This window comes from Pelodiscus sinensis, chromosome 11 (genome assembly GCF_049634645.1).
Source record: "Pelodiscus sinensis isolate JC-2024 chromosome 11, ASM4963464v1, whole genome shotgun sequence".
NCBI classification, from domain to species: domain Eukaryota; kingdom Metazoa; phylum Chordata; order Testudines; family Trionychidae; genus Pelodiscus; species Pelodiscus sinensis.
In genome coordinates, this window is record NC_134721.1 from 26,398,990 (window position 1) to 26,421,737 (window position 22,748).

General features: G+C 43.0%; 1 protein-coding gene across 8 annotated transcripts in view; it reads right to left on the reverse strand.

Annotated features, from left to right (window-relative positions):
* Nucleotides 1-22,748, reverse strand: part of FLNB (filamin B) — a 153,902-nt gene that overhangs the window by 60,810 nt on the left and 70,344 nt on the right. For all 8 annotated transcript variants that reach the window (XM_075938852.1, XM_075938858.1, XM_075938857.1 and 5 more), the window contains 5 exons: nucleotides 10,648-10,896; nucleotides 9,414-9,511; nucleotides 8,627-8,774; nucleotides 2,237-2,355; nucleotides 1,256-1,333 (listed from right to left, as the gene is read on the reverse strand). In XM_075938852.1, coding sequence (XP_075794967.1) covers nucleotides 1,256-1,333; nucleotides 2,237-2,355; nucleotides 8,627-8,774; nucleotides 9,414-9,511; nucleotides 10,648-10,896 — 692 coding nt within the window. The remainder of the gene's footprint in view (nucleotides 1-1,255; nucleotides 1,334-2,236; nucleotides 2,356-8,626; nucleotides 8,775-9,413; nucleotides 9,512-10,647; nucleotides 10,897-22,748) is intronic.

Sequence of the window (22,748 nt, forward strand, 5' to 3'; positions counted from 1 at the left end):
GAGGATTAAGTACACATCTTGGACCACTGAGCTGAACACAAATCTAAAGACAACAATCCAAGGAAAGGCCACTTCATCCTGCATGCCCGGAAAACATGGAGTGCCAGGTCTGCCTATTAAGTCTATGCTATAGAGAAAGTCCCAGCCTGCTTAAACCATGGACACTCCCACTTAGAAGGACGTTGTATAATAAACCAGTGATCCTTGCAACTGTGTGAGGATAGCAACAGGACTCAAGACAGCCACAGTAGAGATTTTGCTTCTCTTCACCCTCCTGCATACTTCACTTCCAGTGTATCTAGAGAAGTGACAGTTTGAGGACCAAACCCTTATCTTCATTAGTTCTGAAATGCTCTGCAGTCTTGGGGTAGGTGTGAAGCACGAGCCAGCAATTTTGCTTCATTGTTTCCCCACCAGATCTAACTGACAGAGGGCAAGTAACTGGCCTCAACTCTGCCCTCCCTCCCCCAAGTTGTCTGCATAAAATTAAATGCAGTAAAATATTCCAGAAGCCCAGGACTGGGCTTTTAGAACTACAACTCTAGAAGGTTGCTAATTTTTCTACTATGTGAGCTTGGGAAGTAAAGGGTACTGGAGAACAATTTATTAGACAAGCCCTTTCAGCCATGTGGCTTGGAAAGGAATCAGACTTGTGATAACTGCAGCCTTGGGGAGGCTGGAAGTACTGAATGAAGTTAGAGAGATGGGCTCCATTCTTGCCAGCATCTTCCTGGGAGTGGTCTTTGTTCCACAGGTCGGGATGAGTCACAGGTCTGTGCTTGGTACTAACAGCTCATGGAGAGCAAGGCACTCCTCCCAAGCATAAAACAGACTTTGCTGACAGTGCTGTAGAAAACTGCAGAGATTACGCCTAATGGCACAGGAGTAAATACTCTCCACATCCCTTTTAGATACAAGGGATGTACTATCTTTTTGAACAACAGGTCCTGTTTTCCCTTGCACATCACATTAAAAATAAGTACTGGCCACAAGACCATATTCTCCCCCAAACACAAGAAAGCTGGAGTAAGGTATGAACCCACATAGCTTTTTTTTTTTTGGGGGGGGGGGGGGGGGAATAGTCCATTAGCCCCAGACACTGGAAATTTGAACAGCAAGTGGAAATAGGTGATTCACACCAGGGTTTCTGGGTAGCTGTGTCACCAATATACAAGTTTGAGATGCCTAAATATAGTGCAATAGTAACTTAAGTACAGTGAATATCCTGCACACCACCATCTTCTAGCTCACTCACCTTGTGAGGTCCAGTAACTTTTGGCATATACTCTACAGAGTAGGTTTTGTTCTTGTCATTGTCAGGTGTCACTTTTGCCTGGGAAAGAAAAAAGTCTACACGTGACTATCTGCTAAATTAGGCCTTGTTACAAGGATGTTAAAGCTCTGATAGTTGCAGCATCTAGTTCTATCACATTAGGGCTCTCAGCAGTGTTAGATACAGTGTCCGTGGCAGAAAGTACACTTGCTAACTATCAATTCCCCACCCCCAATTTTTCTGTACAAGCTACTATTCCTAGGAATACATAAACCAATTTAGTACAAACTTGACCTATTCTGTTTCTTTGCTACCATCAACAGCCGTTCTGGAAGCCAACCAACATCTTTAACCATTAAGTGTACTTGACTGGAATGTCTTAAATCAAATGTCCGCTTGACTAAAGTAACCAAGTTTTATTACATTATTGATTTCCTATAACCAAACCAACATTGTAGTACCCCAAATGGTACATTAAAATGAAGTACTTAGGAATTAGCAGCAGATATTCTACAGCTTTAGCCATTGCTCTTGCAGAATGATCAGCGCTATCATGATTTAAGTTCAAACGTTCAGGTAAACGTTTTTCCTGGCAACATCAGCATCTTTAATACCACTTCAGATTCAAGTTCACCATATGAATATAGTTTTCAACATTCATGCTAAAAAGCAAACTGTTGAATAGAAAGAGGAACTGAGGGACTTAAATAGAAAACTGAATTTGTTCATACCACACCTGATCAGTTGTAATTGAAACACTAAAATTTTCTATTACTTTTATGAACATATACACAAATTCAGTGGATTAGTAAGCTGACCTTTTTTTGGAATTACCATTAATTTTCTACCCAAGCATTGTGCTTTAAATACAGTTTACTAACTACTGCATATCAGTGTAGTAATGATCTAAACTAGACTCTTCCCTAACCCTCACTTCATGCAAAATAGGTTTAGCATACAGACCTCTTCTCTGTTCCCCTCTGGATCTTCTATGAAGACCATTACATCTCCTTGCCCAGCACTGATAGTGTCTACAGTAAAGATGGCCAGTTGCTTCACCATGTTTCCATGAGGCTCAATACCTGTTAAGAGGATAGAACACAAAAGTGGCACAATTGACTAGTTTCAAAACTAAGAGGTTGCTCATGACATGCATAGAAGCCACCTAGTACAAGTTCTGATGTAGCAGTGAAATACTACAATCCCCAAACGTTTCCCAGGCCTACTTGTTTACTGAAAGACTAGTGACATCATACATACCTAGTGTCACAGCTCAGAGTAGCTGCTCTGTCTTTTCCCCTCAGTAGTCCAGTAAGGGCACCCACTTAAGACTTTCAGTTCCTTAACTGAAGACCTGCACCTCTCCTGCTTCTGACAGAGGTATTCCCAGTCTTCATTATTCCCAACCTTTACTGGTTATTTGCCAGCATGGATAGGTTGCCCAAGGAGCCCGCTTCCTGTCTTTTCAGAGACTGTCTAGTGAGCGATTGTCAGATAATTCCATAAGTCTAAGCAAGCCTTATTCTTACAGTACAATATTTTTGAAACATTTAACAGTGGAAAATCTACATCAATGCTAACAAGCTTATCGGGCGATCCAATCCTAACATGGATCCTAGCAGGGTAAGTCCTTCAATCCCTCATCCAAGGGAAATTCCTTGTGATCACCCATTCATCACAATTTCAGTTCAGAATAAGCACTCCATCACTCCGATCCTGCTGTAAAAATTTGGGCACTCTGAGTCCCAAGAGACGCCTGTCTGTTCACCAGATCAGGATGCAGCATCTGAGTTAGTATAAAACTCGGGCTTCTATCCAGAAGTCTTATATCATGGTCTGTGGAAAAATCCAGTGTGAACTAGTCTATGCATTTCTCCAGTGGGAGTGGCTTCAAAAGTTGATAAATTCATTAGCATTACCTTTTCGAGCAGGGATGATGTAGATGCTGCCACATTATAAATACAATGCATCCCAAAAAGGTATTGAATTTGAATTACCAATTTTAACTTTATGGAATTAACATAAGTTGAATTCCATAAAGTCTGTTCAGGATCTCAGTTTCACACCCTTCAGTTCCTACAATACAGGCACTTTTAGGTGTTTTAAAGGTTAACAAACTCACAGCAGGCTTATCCCAGAATGAAGTCAGAAATTCTGCATGCCACTTGACTTTAAGTCTCAAAAGCTATCTGTGGCAGACCAAAGGCAGTGTAGTAAGATTAAGGTCTAAAACGTAAGCCCATGCAGCACAGGCCCAGTCTGAGGCCTAGCTAACAAGAGAGAAAACATGGCTAACAGAGCCAAGCTAGAGCTGTGCGCAAGAGGCTAGGCTCTGCTCACAGAACTTGGCCCAAACAGGACAGAGTGCAAAACACTAATTGGTGCTGGGTACCAACCACAGAACAATAATTGGTACTGGTCATAAGTTGAAAGCACAGCTCATTAAAAGAGACCTTGAAACCCACTCCTCAGAGACAGACCCAGGTTCGAGAAAGGGTGCATCACTGCTGATATGTCAGGTTACCATCCAACACCCTGTACCTCGTGGTTTGATTAGATCATCTCTTTTCATCATTTTCATCATGTCTATTTAGACCCTACAGGTATAAAGTGGTGTCTTGTGGGGACAGTCTTTGGATAACCTAGGGGGCAGTGGAAATTTTCCACCGATTGAGTCATTCCATTGTTACGGGGTACATATGCCTAGTGGTTCAGTAGAGTCTACTCACAACTATTACTGCACTTCATTTAACAAACCTGGCCTGGCACCTTCAATCCTAATCTGGTTTGTGGTCTTTGGGAGCTCTCTTGGGGTCTGCTGTGAAGACCAAGTGAACAATTTGACACTCACACATCACTGAGCATACACACAACTGAGCCAGAGACCTGCAAGGACACCTCGGCAGTAAATCCTGACTGCCTCCTGAATAACTGCAGGCATTAGGCTGCAGGAGTTCGTTTGGTGGTGAGCAGGTACACTGATTGGTTTTCTGTTCCCTGCATAGGCTGCCCGAGATTGCTGCTCAGCAGCCAAAACAGGCAGACACCTGAGACTTATGAGCTGGCCTACACAGCAGCAGCTGGCTAATGGAACACCTAAAATCAGTTAGGGCCTGCTGGTCCACTAGAAGAGGCTTCCCCTCAGGTACAGTGGCAGAAGGAGAAGAGGGCGTGCAGTGCGGAGGCAAACTACGTTGTAAGCAGGAGAGGTTCTCTCCAAGGTGCCAGGGAGAAGGTACTGTGGGAGTGGTTGGGGGAAAATGGCCCAGGGAGAGGCTGCTATTCTGTGGGGATAAGTGCAAGAGCCCCACTAATAGCTGCTACGTTGGGCCTTGGGCTGGGTGGCACTGGGCTCCTTAAACCCTCTCCACACCCAGTGGGCCCACCCCAAGCTAGTGACTTGCCTAGCATGAAAATGGCTCATTAAGCAGGGAACTCTTGCCTCAAACAAGGGGGGGGGGGGGGTGTCTGCTGTCAGCCTCTGAAGCATACTAAAAATCCACCAGGAAGCACAGGACCCAGCGGGTACAGCTTGAGCTCTGCCACAAGCATACCGTCAGAATATGGCAAGACTATTTAGAAGAGCCATCAAGTTACTAACTGTCTGACCTACCTTCCCGTTCAGAGTCATACCCTTACCTTCTTTAACAGGGCAACAAGGATGGTTTCATTCTAGTTATAACCATTTTATTCAAGTTTCCCACAGACCATAGAAATGGGGATGTTCCAAGTATTTCAGAGAAGCCAAAAGCAATGCTAATATATTAGTGATTGAAGTAGTAGATAAGTTCTGAACAGCAGCTTGGTATTTGTTAAATTATTGACCTAGACAGTATTAATTACTGGGACCAAAAGTTTAGTTTGTAGTTTTACTAGGCATTCTTCTTTCCTATATGAAACTGATACTATGGTTTGATATTCTGCTTGTGAACATCTACATCTCTTCTGAATTTCACCCATGCAAGTCATTCAAAACATCTTGCCAAAACTTAGCTTACACAACTTAGTATACACGAGCACTAGTTTAAACTAAGGTCTGTGTCCTGCAAGACTCAGTGGAGTTAAAGTCATGCTAAAACTTTTCCCAAACAAACAAAAATCTATAGTTATCTTAGAGAAAGACATGACACAGAATGTATTTATGGCAACTTAGTTACCTCATTTTTTACACTTTGCCTTGAGCTATATTACACCTATCATGCTGTTAAATGGGTCAGTTGCTAGTTCTTTGCATTGCCAAGCACACATGAAGCAATTGCTTCTCATGAGACTGTGCCTCTAGTTTTACTAAGAAACTGGTTTCTCCAACCTTTTGTAATTATTAGAACAAATGGATGCAGTGTCTGACAGTGTAGCCAAAGAGTGGTTGTGAATAGCTAAGTTTGAGCATCTTTATCTTCGGAGAAGCATACCAGTAACAAGAGGATGTTTCTATTAACACATAAGGTGTTGAATGCATTAAAGTCACATTTAGACCAAAAAGCATGTTTTGCACATAAGCTGTTTGTTCGAGGCACTGTACAAGCACCAATGCAGAATCTCAGGGTGTTTCCCCTTCCCAATGGTCAGGGAAAAGAGGAGATAGAGCCACTTGAAGGTAGAACTTAGTTCCTGTCCTTTTAGCTCTCCAGATCATGCTGCCTCTAATAGGCCCTATTTTGCCTATAAGTTACTACACAAAAGAACATTAGCCATGTTTTCATGACAATTGAGAGTGGTCCCTGCAGTGAAGAGAGCTTTGTACAATTGCTATACAATAAGGTAACCCATCTGATAGCATAGTGTACACAGCTGTTCCCATTTTCTATGCTGGACATGTTTGTCATGAACGCACATGGCAGTCAGAAGAGATCCCTTCGCATTTTGCTCTTAAATGTTCTGTTGGACTTGTTTTCAAAGCCAAATCTCCCACGATCAAGTTTAAGATTGGACTGTTACCAGCCAGTTACCCTAATCCAATAGAACAGGTCTCTTGCCTGAAAGCCCACATGGCTTGTCTCACCACTCACTGTCCCCGTTTTCAGAGAATGAATGTGTTACACAACAATGCATAGTTGCAACAGTAGTCTTACGTTGTTTCCTGTTAAGTAGTTTGTCTGTTCTAGGGGACAACTATGAAGTTACTGAAATTCCAAATTATTTATCTACAGTATAAGTTTCACTAAAATGGTTCTGGTGTCATGTATTGATGATTACCTCTGGTGTCATGTATTGGTGAATCTGAGGAACTGTCCCCGATTGAAGTGTCGTTAGGAGGTTTTGGAACAAATAGAAAAACTTAATGTTAACAAATCTCCGGGACTGGATGGCATTCATCCAAGGGTTCTAAAAAGAACTCAAATGGGAAATTGCTAAGCTATTATCTGTAGTTTGTAACCTATGCTTTAAAATCGGCTTCCATACCTAATGACTGGAAGGTAGCCAACGTGACACCAATATTTAAAAAGGGCTATAGAGGCGATCCTAGCAGTTACAGATCGGCAAGTCTAACTTCAGTATCGGGCAAATTAGTCGAAACAATAGTAAAGAATAAAACTGAAGCATGTAGAAGAACATAATTTGTTGGACAAAAGTCAACATGGTTTCTGTAAAGGGAAATCCTGTCTTACTAATCTATTAAGAGTTCTTTGAAGGGGTTAACAAGCATGCGGATAAGGGGGATCCAGTAGATAGGGATTTTCAGAAAGCCTTTGACAAGGTCCCTCACCAAAGGCTCTTGTGTAAGTTACATGGCCATGGGATAAGAGGGAAGGTCCTTTCTTGGATTGAGAACTGGTTAAAAGACAGGAAACAAAGGGTAGGAATAAATGGTAAATTTTCAGATTGGAGAGGGGTAACTAGTGGTGTCCCTCAAGGGTCAGTCCTGGGACCAATCCTTTTCAACTTACTCCTTTCTCCAGATGATTTATGAATAAGCAGTGAGGTAGTAAAGTTTGCAGATGATACTAAACAGTTTAGGATAGTCAAGACAGAAGCAGACTGTGAGGGACTCCAAGAAGATCTCACCAAACTCAGTGATTGGGCAACAAAATGGCAAATGAAATTTAATGTGGATAAGTGTAAAGTAATGCACATTGGGAAAAATAACCCCAACTATATGTACAGTATGATGGGGGCAAATTTGTCTACGACAAATCAGGAAAGAGATCTTGGGAGTTATCGTGGACAGTTCTCTGAAAACTTCCACACAGTGTGCAGCGGCGGTCAAAAAGGCAAATAGGATGCTACGAATTATTAGGAAAGGGATAGAAAATAAGACCCAGAATATCTTACTGCCCCTGTATAAAACTATGGTACGTCCACATCTGGAATACTGTGTACAGATGTGGTCTCCTCACCTCAAAAAAGATATTTTGGCCTTGGAAAGGGTTCAGAAAAGGGCAACTAAAATGATTAGGGGTTTGGAACAGGTCCCATATGAGGAGAGGTTAAAGCGACTGGAACTTTTCAGTTTAGAAAAAAGGAGACTGAGGGGGGATATGATAGAGGTCTATAAAATCGAGTGGTGTGGAGAGGGCCGATAAAGAAAAGTTATTTATTAGTTCCCTAAATAGAAGAACTAGAGGACACCAAATGAAATTAATGGGTAGCAGGTTTAAAACTAATAAAAGAAAGTTCTTCTTCACACAGCGTGTAGTCAACCTGTGGAACTCCTTGCCAGAGGAGGCTGTGAAGGCTAGGACTATAATAGAGTTTAAAGAGAAGCTAGATAATTTCATGGAGGTTAGGTCCATAAAAGGCTATTAGCCAGGGGATAAAATGGTGTCCCTGGCCTCTGTTTGTCAGAGGCTGGAGAGAGATGGCAGGAGACAAATCGCTTGATCATTGTCTTTGGTCCACCCTCTCTGGGGCACCTGGTGATGGCCACTGTCAGTAGACAAGATAATGGGCTAGAAGGACCTTTGGTCTGACCCAGTACTGCCGTTCTTATGTTCTTATTATCTCCTCCCCTGAGATAGCAAGTCTAAGGCCAGAAACTGAATACACTCATTAATGTTTTACCTACTTCTTGGCTGCACACTTGGTTTTTTTAAGTGCATGCCATATGATCAGTCATAAAAGTGTGCACCACTCTGTCTGCATGAGTATTGTTTTGACACCATGATCCTGCAAGTCTCAAAAAAGGGTCTCATCTCACCACTGGAAACAGTGGGATGATAGATGTTATACAAGTGCAAGGCAGTAGGCTTGCCAAACATGTTCAGAAGGTTTGGGAGAAAACAGGACTGCTTCTGGGGTACACATTAGAAGTACACAAGTCTAGCATGAACTCCAGACTTACCGTAGGCAACAAGTAGCAACTAGTTTGATATGTCAACCTAATACCCTGCATTGCCAAGTGTTATTCCTTACCTCTGCCATAGGCTCTAGCTTTCTTTGGATTCAGCTTGGGCTTTAAAGGAGCTCCTGGTTTGAGCTTGGCTTTGGGAAACTGTGACAGGTAAGTCATTACAGAGTGTTCATCCACACTAGGGTGAATAATTTCTTCAGGAGTAATCACCTGGAAGATAAAAAGATTAGAGTGTTTGATCCATGTAGTTAGTCTATCGCCATTTATCAGACTCCCAAGAGCATAACAGGTACTTGGGAATTCTATACATGTCAATCATTCCCCTATATGGAAGTTTCTACAGAGCTGCTGGAAAGATTTACAATACAAAAACCAGTTTGAAAGTAATATTTAATGTAGTATCATGGGTTGAGTTAGTAGCAAAGAAGTCTTCAATAGGAAGTTTATAAAGCTATAATCTACTTATGTAGTTTTAGGGAAACAAGGATGGAAGCCACCAATGTTCGCCTGTTAGCTTCAATAACTAAGGAATTCAAAAAAAGTGCATTACTTCCAAGCCAGAGACTAGAATTATCCTCCTGGGAAAGCAATAAGCACTGCAGTAGCTGTAAGTATAGGCAAGCCCTCAATCACAACAAAGACTGAAGTTACTGAAGACAGGCTGCAGATCTGTAGCTCTGCACACTAAAGACTTGTGTACGGGTAGTATTGAAGAGAAATCTCACATAAAAGTTCAACAGGATTTGGCTGTCAGAACTAAGTTAGTGAGAACACAGACTCAGTTCAAGCATTTAGTGTTCAAAAAGTGCCCTCTCTGCTCTGGATGTGTTTGCTTTCAATCTGCCTTACCTGCGGTACACCCAACCAGTCATCTGCTTGCTGCATGGCTTCACGAGCATTGTCAACTGGTTTCTTAGGGTCCCAGGTCTCCCAGTCAGGGCAGAGACCTAAAAATAATCCAGTTACACATGCATAACATTAGCATTGACAATTTGCAAGAGGTGGTTTTATGCGGCCAGCCACATGCAACACTGCTTATTCCTGGTAGCAACTTTCCAAGTCTGTCTATATGACTATTTTCACAGTCTAGAAAGCAGCTGGCTCTTCAGGAAGATCACCAGAAGTCTCAGAGTGAAAGTTTTGCTTTCAGATTAAGAAGGTTTGTTTCCTCAGTTCTAGAACTACACTTTCAATGGATGCACCACCACGCTTCCAAGGATGATGGCATGAGATTGTCACTCATTGCCAAAGCTGTACACTGCAGGATAGTGAAGTTTTTGGTGATTATCCTCTAAACTGAGAGGACTATCAGGAAACAGTCTTGCACTCAGCTCATTGAAGCAGGGTTAGATTTTTTCGAGAGCCATTTGATTGGGAGGTTTTGGATTTAGGCTGAGGACTAAGGCATCTTACAAATTGTTTTAAGTTTAAGAAAGCCAATGATCTAGTGGAGTCCTAATGTTCTGTGGAACCTTGTGCAGAGCTGACTTAAGTTTAGACTTGGAAGACACTCACTCCTAATGGTGCATAGCCAGAATTACACGAGCTTAGCTCAAACAGCATCCATAATGCCATCATTTCACAGCAAGAGATACTTGTGCTGCTCTGCCTCCCCCTCAGTCATATTTCTTGATAAATTAGAGAAAATACAAAGGTGCTGAGATTTAAGAAATTGCGCACAACTTCCTGAATTCCTGTTTTAAAAGCCTTCATGGAGAGCCTCTTCTTTCCCAAGCTGAAAGATGTTCCCACGTTTGGCCAAACAAGTTCTTTCAGTTTGTGAGCCAATATTCACTCCACCCCCTTGTGCTAATCCGGTACCTTAAGTTAGAACAGAGAACTCTAGTTTGGCTTACTACAACAGCTACATCATTTGCAGTTTTATGCTGATATTTCCCTATATGCTCTTAACCTTCAGACCAGTCATTTATAGCTGACTTCCATGACTACTGTTTCATAGCACTTGAATCAAATCAGCCCCACGGCTTCATCTAAAGAAGCATTAGTTATGTCATCTTAGTATGAATCAGTGCTGCCACACAGAACGAGACAGGAAAGACAACGGTCTACAAAGAGATCTTACCTGGAGCACAGCTATCGACCAGGGCACCCAATGCTTTGCCATCCTGCCAGTTTTGATTGAAGTTTGTGATTGGCAAGTATGGAATTTTGTTCTGAATCCATCCCAGTAGTCTTTGCTTAGGAGTCTGTTTCTTGGCATCGTCATCGCCTTCATCTTCCCATACTGGCATGGAGATGGAATAGTGCAGGATAAGGGTCCATACTAGGCCCAGGATCAGTTTTAAGTTCCCATCAACAATTGCTTTGCTATCTGCAAGACAGGAGACAAGCTTGGTTAACCCTTATTAAGCAGATCAATAGATTGATTCAGTTTGTCCAGAAACCCCCTATGATCCTTTGGCCAGTATCTGCTGCTTCAAGGAGAAGCAAAACACCCTGCTGAAGGCAGTGCAGGAACAGCCTGCTCAGAAGGGTGAGCAACAATCCTTAAGTAAGAAGGTTCTTATGACCTGGTGCACATATTAACAGATAGTCTTATTCTATGTGAGTGACAAACTGACTCCCAAGCTTTTAGTCTCAGTTCTTTGGGCAGCAAGTTCTGCAAGGTATTTATGGCTTTAGAATATCCCCCATTCCCAGGGGAGCAGCCAGCCCCAGTCAGTACAGGCAGGGCCTTGGACAGGCTGCCAGCCCTTTGCGCTGCCTGGAGCGCAGCATGCCTCCCCTCAGAGCTGCACAGAATGTATGGTGTGGGTTAGTTATATCTAGGACCAACTTTACATCCAGAAGGCAGACAACTGAGTCAAAGAGCATCCTCTGTACTCTGGATGGCCCAGCCAGGAAATACTTCTGTAGGAGCCTGTGGCGAAGCCGGCATCGATTTTGAGTGGCAATGCTCCTTGAAGCAAAGCTAGCAGGCAGCTGAACACAAGGCTTCGAGCTCTATTTGTTAGAAGAAAGGAGCAACTACTCCCTGCAGAGGGGCAGTGCTACACAGGTACTGGAGACTCCCACAGCTATAGCAAGCAAGCATTCCCAACTTCCAGTTGATCCCCACATCACACTGGTGAGTGTACTCCAGGGACTGCACGGTCATTAAGGAAGATTGTCAAAGCCTTAGGAAATAGGAGGCAAATTTTCCACACCCCTGTCAAGTTGCCTTGAACTTTCAACAGTTGATATCCCTGGCCAAGTCTGTCTTAAGAGTATTGGAACCCAGTTCTGCACATGTTGAATACTCAGTGCTAGCCTCAACTACAACTGGAAGCGGAAACTGAGTGCTTGGTGACAGAGGCTACTTCTTGACAAGGCTTTAAATTCTTCAGAACAGTTAGTTTCTCTCTTCCTCCCAAAAACACACCCCCTTCTATGTCAGGACACCAGGTTTCAAGCCAAGAGACTATTGTGCTTACAAAGAGGGACACTTCGGTTTTATAATCCTGATGTGTGGCAGTAAATGGCTTTAATTTGTCATACCTGATGCCCCCATGTGATAGCTTATCTATTAATGGATTCTTGGTTTATTGGGAATACTAAGGGTGCTGTTTACAGCCGAATTGAAGTTTTTGGCAAATCAGAGACTCATTCTCTGGTCCAAAGGCTATTATTAAACAAGAAAACAAGTGACTGGTTAAGGGACTTGGGCTATTTGTACTCAAGCGCCTGCTCCAATAACTATTAAATATATTTTAAATGGAACAGCTTTGACAGGAGACCTTGAGAAACACTCATACTAAAATATCCCATAGATCAGCACCTAGGGCACTCTGATGCAACACAAGACTCAGTTCAAATCTTTTCTCCGCAGCAAGCTTAAGGAGTTCTGAATCTGGGTCCTACTGGGTAAGAGGACAAATGGGAGGCCTCCTGTTTTGTTAATCTAGTCTGGGGTTCTCAGCCTTTCCAGACTACGGTATCTGCCTTGCATGCCCCAAGTGCCACCTCACTTGAACTTGCTTACTTTTTTTTGTAAGAGCCGCACCACATTGAGAAATTGCTTCATCTTTTACCATGAGATAAGTTGATTGGAATATAAATACTGCTCTTTAGCGTATCATCTACAGAACAGTATAAACAAGTCATTTATGACAGTTTGTACCGACTTGGCTAATGCTTTTTATGCGGCCTATTATAAAGCCAAGAAAATATCTAGATGAGTCAATGTGTCCCTGAAGACCTCTGTATCCCCAGTGGTAAATCTGCCCCTGGTTGATAACAAGGGATCTAGTCCTTGGTTTCTGCAGAAGAGCCAAATATCAAAACCAAGTGTATAAATTTGTAGTCAACTTATGAAATTTAATACACTGAGAACACCACTTGCAATATGTTTCCGTTTTAATGTGTCACAGGACAACTCAGTACCTGCCCCTCAACTGTCTGCAATTGCTAAGATTACTTACAGAAACATTCTAATTTTTTAGCTGAAGCTCAAACAAGTGTCGTGGATCCCTGCAATACTACAGAGTATGTCTGGCAGCTATCCTTTTAAAATACCCAGTCAGATTTCAAGTCTAAGCTTTATATTGCAGGAACATGTGGTTCTCATGTATCTGTCTCAAGGGACATATAAAAGCCTCTAAGTGGGAGAAGATCATGGTGTCTTGGAAACTCACTCAGAACATACTCTGAGATTAGGAAAAGTGAATAGAGCATCTTTACAAAAGTCGAAGCAGATGACTATATTGCAAACTCCTATCATGCTTCCTCATTTGGTATTTTGCACTGCTGCTCTTTGTTATTACCCAATATATGGGACATTCTGAATTTCATTACAACTAGGTTGCTGGTTAACACATCACTAAGAAGTTTCTCAGTGCTTCCATTTCCGAATTTGTACTGGCCATTGGCATTTTACAGTTACCCTTGAAGCAGAGAATAGGCAAAGCCATGATTATGTTCTAATTAGGACAACCAGAAAAAAGCAATAATTAAGTTTGAGTCAGAAAAAGCCATGCAGCATTACCATGAGGGTAAATCAGCAAGATAATTCACACTGTAGTCATCTTGTATATATAAAATACTGCTTACATATGACAAGGTTGTTTTCACCAAGCTTATGACCACCACAAAAAAGTTTCTATATTTTGCTGTTATGGCACAACTGCAAATCTAAAGACATTTAAGAGGGATCACTGACTGCAGTGAGCAATAGTTTAGTGGCCTGAATCAGCTTCCCGTAATGCTTGATCCCCAGCATTTCCTTGAGTGTACCTTAGCAACAGTCCTTGGCAAAAACAAAGGGCAATTTAAAGAATGCAGCTTCTGAAGTCTTGTTTTGAGAAAGCAGCTTAATATACAGAGACAACAGAACAGAGAATTCAAAAGACACCGATCTGGAAGAAAGGGTCTGATATGAACACAACAAATTATCAGGAGCAGATCAGAGGAAAAAAGAGGATATCCTTTTATCAACTACATTTGTTCAGTCACTTGACCACTTCTATGCCAAGCTAACTTATTCTGTCACAACAGAAAGCAGTCTACTATAGATTACCCTAACCAAAGCAAAGCCACATGACTTTTAAATAGCATGAAAACTGCATTAGCAAGTTCAGAGTATCAGGTGTCCCAAATCTCTCCCCTCCCTAAACATAAGTACTAGGTACTCAATTCAGTCTCATCTACTTTAACTACTGTTAAGACTAAGATTTACTAAAAATATTAATGACAAAGTCAGACACGTCACAGGCAATAAAGGACATTTATGGAAGCCTATGACCGGTCTGACTTAAAATATTAGTGAGAAAATGGAAAGTTCAGCTGCAGAGTACACACACTATCTGCAGCAGCTAGGCAGCTGTGGAGGGACCCCTACCACACGCAGATACTGTGGGCTGAAGTCAGACCACTTGAAATCAGGTTTCATGACCTCAGTGAATGATTTGTAGCCTTAGCACCAAGATTACATTGGAGGACGATATCCAATTTTACTTGTACACTGGACAGTTGGCTCCGTTTGTAGGTCTCCCACAGGAAGGTGGTGAGTCAGGCTACAGTGCTGGAGACTGGGAGTGGGTTTACATAGAGCACTGCGACAGCTTCCCCCCACCCCCATGGCATGGCCACATTTTCAACTGAAAGTGCTGCTACAGCTGCCCTTGAAGCCAATTTTAAAAGGCTTAGACAAAGCCGTACTAGCCTCTTCTCATTCACCAATTAACGGTTCAATAGTATTGATCCAAAAGGGGACATTCTTGAAAATATGGAAGTTAGTTTTTAAAATTGCCCATCCAACTTTAGTACAAGTAACCAGCACAAATGTCAAAGCTCAATACTGCTACTTGTTAACATGAGAGTTTAGCTCATCTGTATTTAGCAGTCTTGACCAGTTTTTCCAGTCTCAACTGCATGCAATACAAATACCAGCAACATGGCCAGAGACAGATAATTAACTCAAATTTAGCAGGACTTGAATGTTCAGCTTCTCCCTCCCCCCAACCCAGGCTAATTTCAGGCCAAGATGTCCCAGAAACCCTAATCAGACTTCAACAACTAAGATACGTGCGGAAGAGGACATAAGAAAGAGTGCTCTACCACAGCTAAAGTCAAGCAAGCAGCAAGGCTTGACACAGGAGTATTCCCATCTAGGAACAATGGATATGTTCCCTCTTGCCTACTATAGAGGTGAAAGACATTTTAAATTTTGTCTATACTGCACCGTAATGCAAAATAAGACGTGCAATTTGCATAGCTCAAATTGTGTATCTTATTTCGAAATGTCCCTTACTCCCCGTAGAATGAGGTTTACAGGGACATCAGAATAGCAAGCCTGAAATAATGGGCTTGCTGTGAAGACGCGGGATAGCTATTTCTGGATACTCCAGTATTCTGAAAGAGCATTGCAGTGTAGATGTATCCTTATAGGGGTCTTATTGTCTCACCCGGGAGGGGGAGCCCAGCACAAGGGCTCATGCCGTTATGGTAAGACACTACTGCAATGGGTCTCAAACTGTGGTCTGTGAGCCACTAGTGGTACGTGGCTGCCTTCCATGTGGTCCTTGGCTCAAGCTCAGCCCTCATTTCCTCCCTCCCTCCACATAGCAGGGAACCCACACTGGCATTCACTTCCTGGGGGGTGGGGGGAGGGAGGCAGAAGAAATCTCTTAACGTCCCCACAAGACCCACATGGGGGAGGCTAAGAAGTGGAGCCAGAAGCAGCTCCACATACTGCTGCTTCCCTGGCCTCACTGGGGGAACAGCAGTATAGACACTGCGTGGAGGCATCCAGCCAACAGGAGCAACATACCTGGGAGCAGCATAGGTGTGAGGGTAGGTAAGTGGCCCCCTTCTCCTCATGTCCAGCACCTGCACTATACCTCCCCTCCTCCCCCCCCACACCCCCAGTCCATTCCTACACCCACCCTTGCTCCTACACCCTCCCTCCCAGGTGCACACACACTGCACCTTCCCTTGTGCTTGCCCCCTCCCTCCCACCAGACACTCTACTCCCAATCTGATGCTGCACCCTATGTTCCATTCAGACCTCGCACCCTCACGCACCCGACCTCCCTCCTAGATCATATACCCCATCCCTATCCCATTCAGCAGCCCACACACTGAACCCCTCATTTTTGTCCGCACCCCAGAGCATAGAGTTATCCATAAAAATCCAATAATCCCAGAACCCCAGATGAGCAAATCTGGCCTACGGGAAGCCCTGAAACTCAGTCCTCCCTGTCCCTCACCCTGTGAGGCTGTACTGCCAGAGGAGTAAAATGTCTCAGCAGGGTGCCACATCTATGAGGGTTGGGTTTTTTTTCGGGTGGTTTTTTTTTTGGAAGGGTTTTGATTGCTTCTTACTTGTGTGGTCCCCAGCCAAATGTTCTGTAGGTCAGTGGCTGACCCAAAACAGGTTCCACACCATTGCTATAAATAAAGACAACACAAACCTTGTGTTGGACAAATTAATATTTACTTTATGTAAAGTGAGTTTGATAAACATGAGGAAGTGCTTAATCTGTTTAATGATTTAAATATTTCCTTTTTTACTGGTTCAATTAAACCACTTTCCCTAGCTGCTGCCCTAGCAAAATGGCTCTGGCATCATTATGTAATTAACAGCAAGTTTCCATTAGCAACTGGTGGTCTGCAGAAAGGTTTGCATTAAACCAGGTGGGCCATGGGCCAAAAAGTTTAAGAACCACTGCACTACTGTGATGGGGTGCAGTCACAGCCCCAACTGGTCTGGTTTCCCTGTGTGCTGATAAAGACACTGACACTTGCTTTCTTGCTCTCTGCGCTAGAATTCCAGGATTGTGCTGCCCAGCCACCTGATCCCTGGGGCTGGACAAGGACCCTGGTACCCCGAGTGCTCACAGCACCCAGAACCACGCCAGCAGCCAGCCAGTCTGAACCAGGGCACACAAGCTTACCTTCTCCTTTGCCTATTAAGCACATTTCCAAATCCAGGACATTATCCATTTGTGTTGCTTTAATTAATCCCTCTAAGCCAAGTCTTTCTAGATCTTAGTCTGTCAGGTTGCATACCATTGTCGCTTTAGCTTTTATTTCAAGATGGCCATGCAATTGTACTGTAGTGCTTTAATGCACATTCCCACTAGCCGCCAACAAGTAACAACCCTGTGTTTTCAGCTTGCTGACAGATTATTATGGGCTATGACAGCACAAGTGGCTCACTTGCAGTTCTGCGCAGAAAGAAGCGCCACAGAAGACACTTAAACAAGTTTCAGAAAGGATTTAACTGCTGTTTGTACCAGAATATGCCTAATAAAGGGAGCATATAAAGCAGCATTATGTTTCAATGCTGGAGACCCAACTGTCTAATGATTAGACTAATCCATTGTTAGGGACTGCCAAATTGAAAGAATCCACCATATTCAGCCAGCTGGCCAAGCACAAGACATGTAAGCCTAGTTAAAAGTACTTCAAGCTTTTGGCATCCTTATTCATTTCCCACTGACAGTTTGAGTAAGTTACTGAGCAGCATAGCCCTCCAGCAAAATGGTCAGCTTAGCTTTTGGCTGTCACAATAGGAGCACACCAGATACAACATGAGCTTGAATGGAGTGTTGCAGGAAAGCCACAGGAGAACAAGATGGCTTCGAATAAGAGAACCATTTCAGCAGAAGGGAAGAGAGCAGTGTCCCTAGGACCAGCCCAGAACACAAAGAAGCCCCCTCTGGCAGTAAGCCTGATGTCTGTCCATCCTTAGAAGACAGGCTTGTATCCCATTAGCTATTTCCCAACCCCTGTATATTCATCTCATGCATGACAACTGGCAAGCTCCCTAACCCCAGGGTCAAGGAAGACCCAACTCATTTGTCCTCCTCAGCCTGCAAACAGAATTGCCACAACTCCGAGATATCCAACACCAAAGCACCAGCACTGAGGATGACCAATCTTAAAACACAACAAATAGTTCTGCAGCACCTTAGAGACCAATACAAATGTCGATGGTATCATGAGCTTCTGGGCCCAACCCTCTTTAAGGTGCTACAGAACCCCAGGGACACTGCTATCAAATCTCTGCTGAGGCTTGGTGGCAGCACACCAAACTAATGTGAAGTGCCCATGGGGACATCTCTCAAAGAACTATTCATTGTTTAAAGGTTGTTTCCCTGCCCCCAGTTACAGACTAACACTGTTACCCCTCTGAGTCTTAACCTGAGACTCTGAAGGTTGTTTGGTCCTATTATTCCAAGCAACTTGAATGTGCCTTTTCAGATCATTGACTCTCAGGAGTGTTGCATTGTTCACTTAAAAGGAGCATGTGGCCTCATACATTTGAGATGACTGCACATGTTAGCAGCTGCATGTGTCACTTGTGTGCCATGAGATGCTCATCAAATCAAAGCTCAGAAATACACTTCACAGCTCAGGACAGTTACATCTGTATCTTCACTCCAGTGGCCCAGCAATAGCATCACTTCTAGGCCTCAAGTACAGAAGCTGTCATTTCTGGTAAAGAGAAGCCAGTGTCTCTCCCTCACCCCCTCCTGATCAGGGTATTTCCAGGCCTCACAGCTCCCTGGCTATCCTGAATTCCCCACAAGTTTCACGCCCTAGCTGGCCTGCTTTGTTTGTAGCCTCTGAGCAGAATAGCACTGTAATTGCCCATAGTTACCATACAGCACTCTCAGCAAGCATATTAAAGTGAAACTACTACAGGGAAGAGATTTCCACAAAAAACCTCCATAGATGCGAATCAATTTACCAAAGAAACAAACTGCAACAATGGCTCTGGTCAGTCTTTCCCCCAAATGGTTTTCCTTTGGTCACAATAGCTGTTGGCTCACAACATGTATATGCATGAATGAGTCATTACTTTATACTGTTTTGGCCTCAGATCTAGTCTCCATGCAACAGTGATCACCCTGAGCAGAAAGGAGGTCTAAAAGCTACAAAATGCATCTCTCCAGTTAAGCAAATGCAAAGGTTTTTTGCGTACACCCCCGCTCTAGTGTCTGAGAAACCCATAACTTCATTTGTCCCAGAAGTTCATTCTTGTCTAGCATAAGAGTCCTTGTAAATCTAGGACAGTTCCCTGGATTTAGATTAGTCCAATCTCTCCCTAGAGACGTTACAATCCCACAGTAGAGACATTTGCATTCAATTGACTCTTAAGATACTTGAATAAGGTTTCTCATGGCTATTGCAGTCAAATGTGGCATTTTGCGGTCACTATACAATCCCAGCAAGAATTGTACCCAATTATGAACAATTGTTCAGAAAGTCTGCTGTGGAGGTATGTAGATGACTGGGAAATTGCTAAGTAACTGAAGTTTACAGGTGGGGCATTTTTAACAGGAGTGAGCCAGTGATCCAAGAGCTCTTGTTCTAAGTGATGGGGCACTTGGCAAAGCATCAGTACCTTAAGTGGCTGGAGCAGAGTAAGAGAGGCTAAGTGCTGCCAGAGGCTCAATGCAGGATGTCCCAACAAAGAGCCAAGAACAATCCTCAGGCACAGCTACATGCCCCTGCAGGTCATACATGCACTAACATGTTGCACTTTAACAGCTACATTTGGACCTCATGAGCATGAGCAAGTTAGCTAGTGGATTACATAAATCCAAAATAGGTACCTTACAGGCTATGCTTACAGAGTCACACCCCTGTACTCTGAATTGCAGGTTTATGTAGACAAGCCCCTCAGCAGACTAGGTTACATCTGTAACTAGAGTTTGCCATTCTGTGTTGACTGGAATAAGTTTTCTGGCCTTTCTTTGTTGCCCATCTTATGGCCTTCAGTGGGATTTGCATGCAACTAGTTAAGAGGCTGAGGCCCTTGGGGGACATCATTCCAATATGAGGATTAGACCTTGCCAGACTACTGTACCCCTTTCAGGAGTAGAAATGTTAAGAGTGGTTAAGTAAGCCATGTAACCACTGAAAATCTTAGTTACACTGCAGTATAAGCTTTTACACTGCAGAGTGGCTAGAAGTGGAGCTGGCAGTCAGTGCGCACCAGGAGCCAACTCCCAGCCCCACTCCCAGGGAGCCAGCTGTGCTGCAGACTCTGCAGTATAACCTTTGCTACAGTCTGCAATGTGGGGCAGCAACTGGCTCTCCAGAAGCAGGGCCCAGAGCCAGTGTGCAACCTTTTCAGTAACCAGTAAGCTCAAGTCATGCTTAATAGCTATACTATTGCATCCCTATTCAGGATTTTGATTGGTCTTGTAGACCCTCAAGTTTCACCTGATTTCGACTACTTATTTACAAAAAAGTCAAACAAATACTGAAGTGTCACTGCACACTACTGGATTGCCAAAACATTGCTTACTTTCTCATTTGGTCTGTATGAAGTTTGTTTCCACTGACTTTGCTACTGTATTGTATGTATCCTTCTGTAAAATAAAGCAAATATCTGGAGGAGTTGATGTACCACCTGGAAGATCCCTCCTTCCATGTACCCCCAGAGGACTATGTAACCCTAGTAGAGAACCACTGATCCAATACAAAGTGACCAATAGCCCTATGTGGTAGGAATCATGGCTAGAGAACACCAGCAAGGAGTAGAATTTAAATGAAGCATAGATCATGTAGTTTAAGATTTCTATTGGCTCCTCAACTATTAGTGTTTAATCTGTATCTCTCAGTTACAGATGGCTACATGCAGGTCTGCTTCAATGTAAATAGTGGTAAGATAGGCATTATAAGTTTACCTAATGGCATTAGTCTACACATACTAGAGAGCTAGCCCATGAGTAGTCTCTGCAAGAGAGCCATGTTGGTATACCAGTCACTGGACAAGCAAAAAACCCATGATTTAGATTACAGATTCTCAAATTTTTTGCTGGGCCTCCCCTTGAATTAGGTCTTGCTTGGATATTCCCCTCCATACCATGAGTCCCTTTGTGCTGCTCTGACAGCTCTGCTTTCACATGTAGGCACCTGGCCAGCAACTTCTACTCTGGCTGCCCACTTCTGAAGACAGCAAGGAAACAAGCATAGTATAGACAAACATGCTAAACATGCTATACATGGACTTATACAATAGGCTTGCAACCTGCTTTTGGGTTGACTCTGCAGCAGACTTTACAGATGCACAAGTACTCAATTTCAGTGAAAATATTATCAGATAGCAATAAAGATTAGACTAAGTCTGAGTTTCAGTCTAGGCTCTTAGAAATATGGTGGCATGAAATTCCTATGATTAATCTAATTAAGTGGCAGCTTGCCAAAGGCTAGCAAGTGTCACAAGCTAAACAATGTATGCCACCACTTTAAAGTCTCAAACAATAGACACATCTGAACTATAAGCTGATTTGTAATTGCTTAATTTAATGGCAAAGTTCATCCAAGGGGGTAACCGTCTTCAACAGGTGCAATAACAGTCTACAATAACTTTAGTGCTAGTCTAAGCATAGCGTTCTGGCTTCCATTCGAGTCTCTCGTTTGGCTTAGAGTAACTTAAAGTGGGGAAACAAGTATGTTTATTATTTTCTGTAACCAGTTTGTCACAACTTACCATACTGCAACAAGGTAGATGGCAAGTTTTCTTGGCCATGCAAAGCTCATCAGTTCCAATTTGTGCTCTGTCAAGGTAGGAGATACCATTCCAGAATTCTGAAAGCTGGCCACAAATTTTGAGCCTGGAGCCTTACCTTCTCCACCAGTTATTTAGGTCAAACTGGAAGGTTATTTTGTACAATAGCTAGTAAAGAGGCCATACTACAGTAAATGCCATCTCATTGGCCATGGTTTCAGACTTCCCTGCAGCCAACTCATAGTCACAGGACTCCACAGGCTGGGGCTTTAAGGCATTCCGAGAGCTGAATTTTTATTCACTTGGCTTTTTGTTTCCATGCATAGCTGCAGTCATGACTGCAGCTGTTTTTAACTGAAGACTAGTTTTACTCTAGGGAGCAAAAAGGTTTAGCAAGATCATTAACTGGGTACAGAACAGAAGTCCCCCAGCAACAGAGCATGATTCAGAGAAACTAGGTTAGTGTATTTTGTTCAGGATCAAGTTACTCTTCAGGTGAAGAACAAACAGGGAAAGAACAAGCATTAGACAAACTGCATCAAATACTTCTTGAACTTTGCTGTGCAGTAGAGCTGCAAGTCTTTTTCTTGGACAATTTGTGGAAGCATGATAAAGATATTGCAGCAGAGGTTGAGTCAGCTTCATTACTAAACACAGGCGTTTTGCATTCTGCTGTAAGTCCTACAAAACAACTGAAGGACAGAAAAGCTCAGGCACACAGAAGACATCAGAAGCACAATACACATTAGAGACTCCAAAAGGTCTGTGCAAACTGAATTCCAAACCTAGGTTCTTAAAAAGCACCTCAGACACCCAAGAACCGATTTAGACATGTCATGCTCTCCTCTCCCCTCCCCCCCCCTTCATTTCTGTCCCACTGTGTGTTATAAACTCAGGTCCAAAGAGCCTAGCATTCCTTCCCATGAAACTCACAAGTTCCTCTTGTTCTGCAGTGTTCAGGTGTTTATAAACGGTTTGCTTCCCATCCAAACCTGTATTGTTCATTTATACCAGAATCCAGTTGCTTGCATTGCTTCACTTCACCCCAGAGTTCTTGATGCAATATTGCTTTGAGTACTTGATTACACCAGCTAACTTATAAAGGTGTAAATCAGATGGTCTTTAAGTTGTAGAAAGGCAAAAACCCAGATTCACAGTTTTAATAAAGGCAACATTGAAGTATCTGCTCTTTTCAGTTTGTCAACTGACAACTAAAA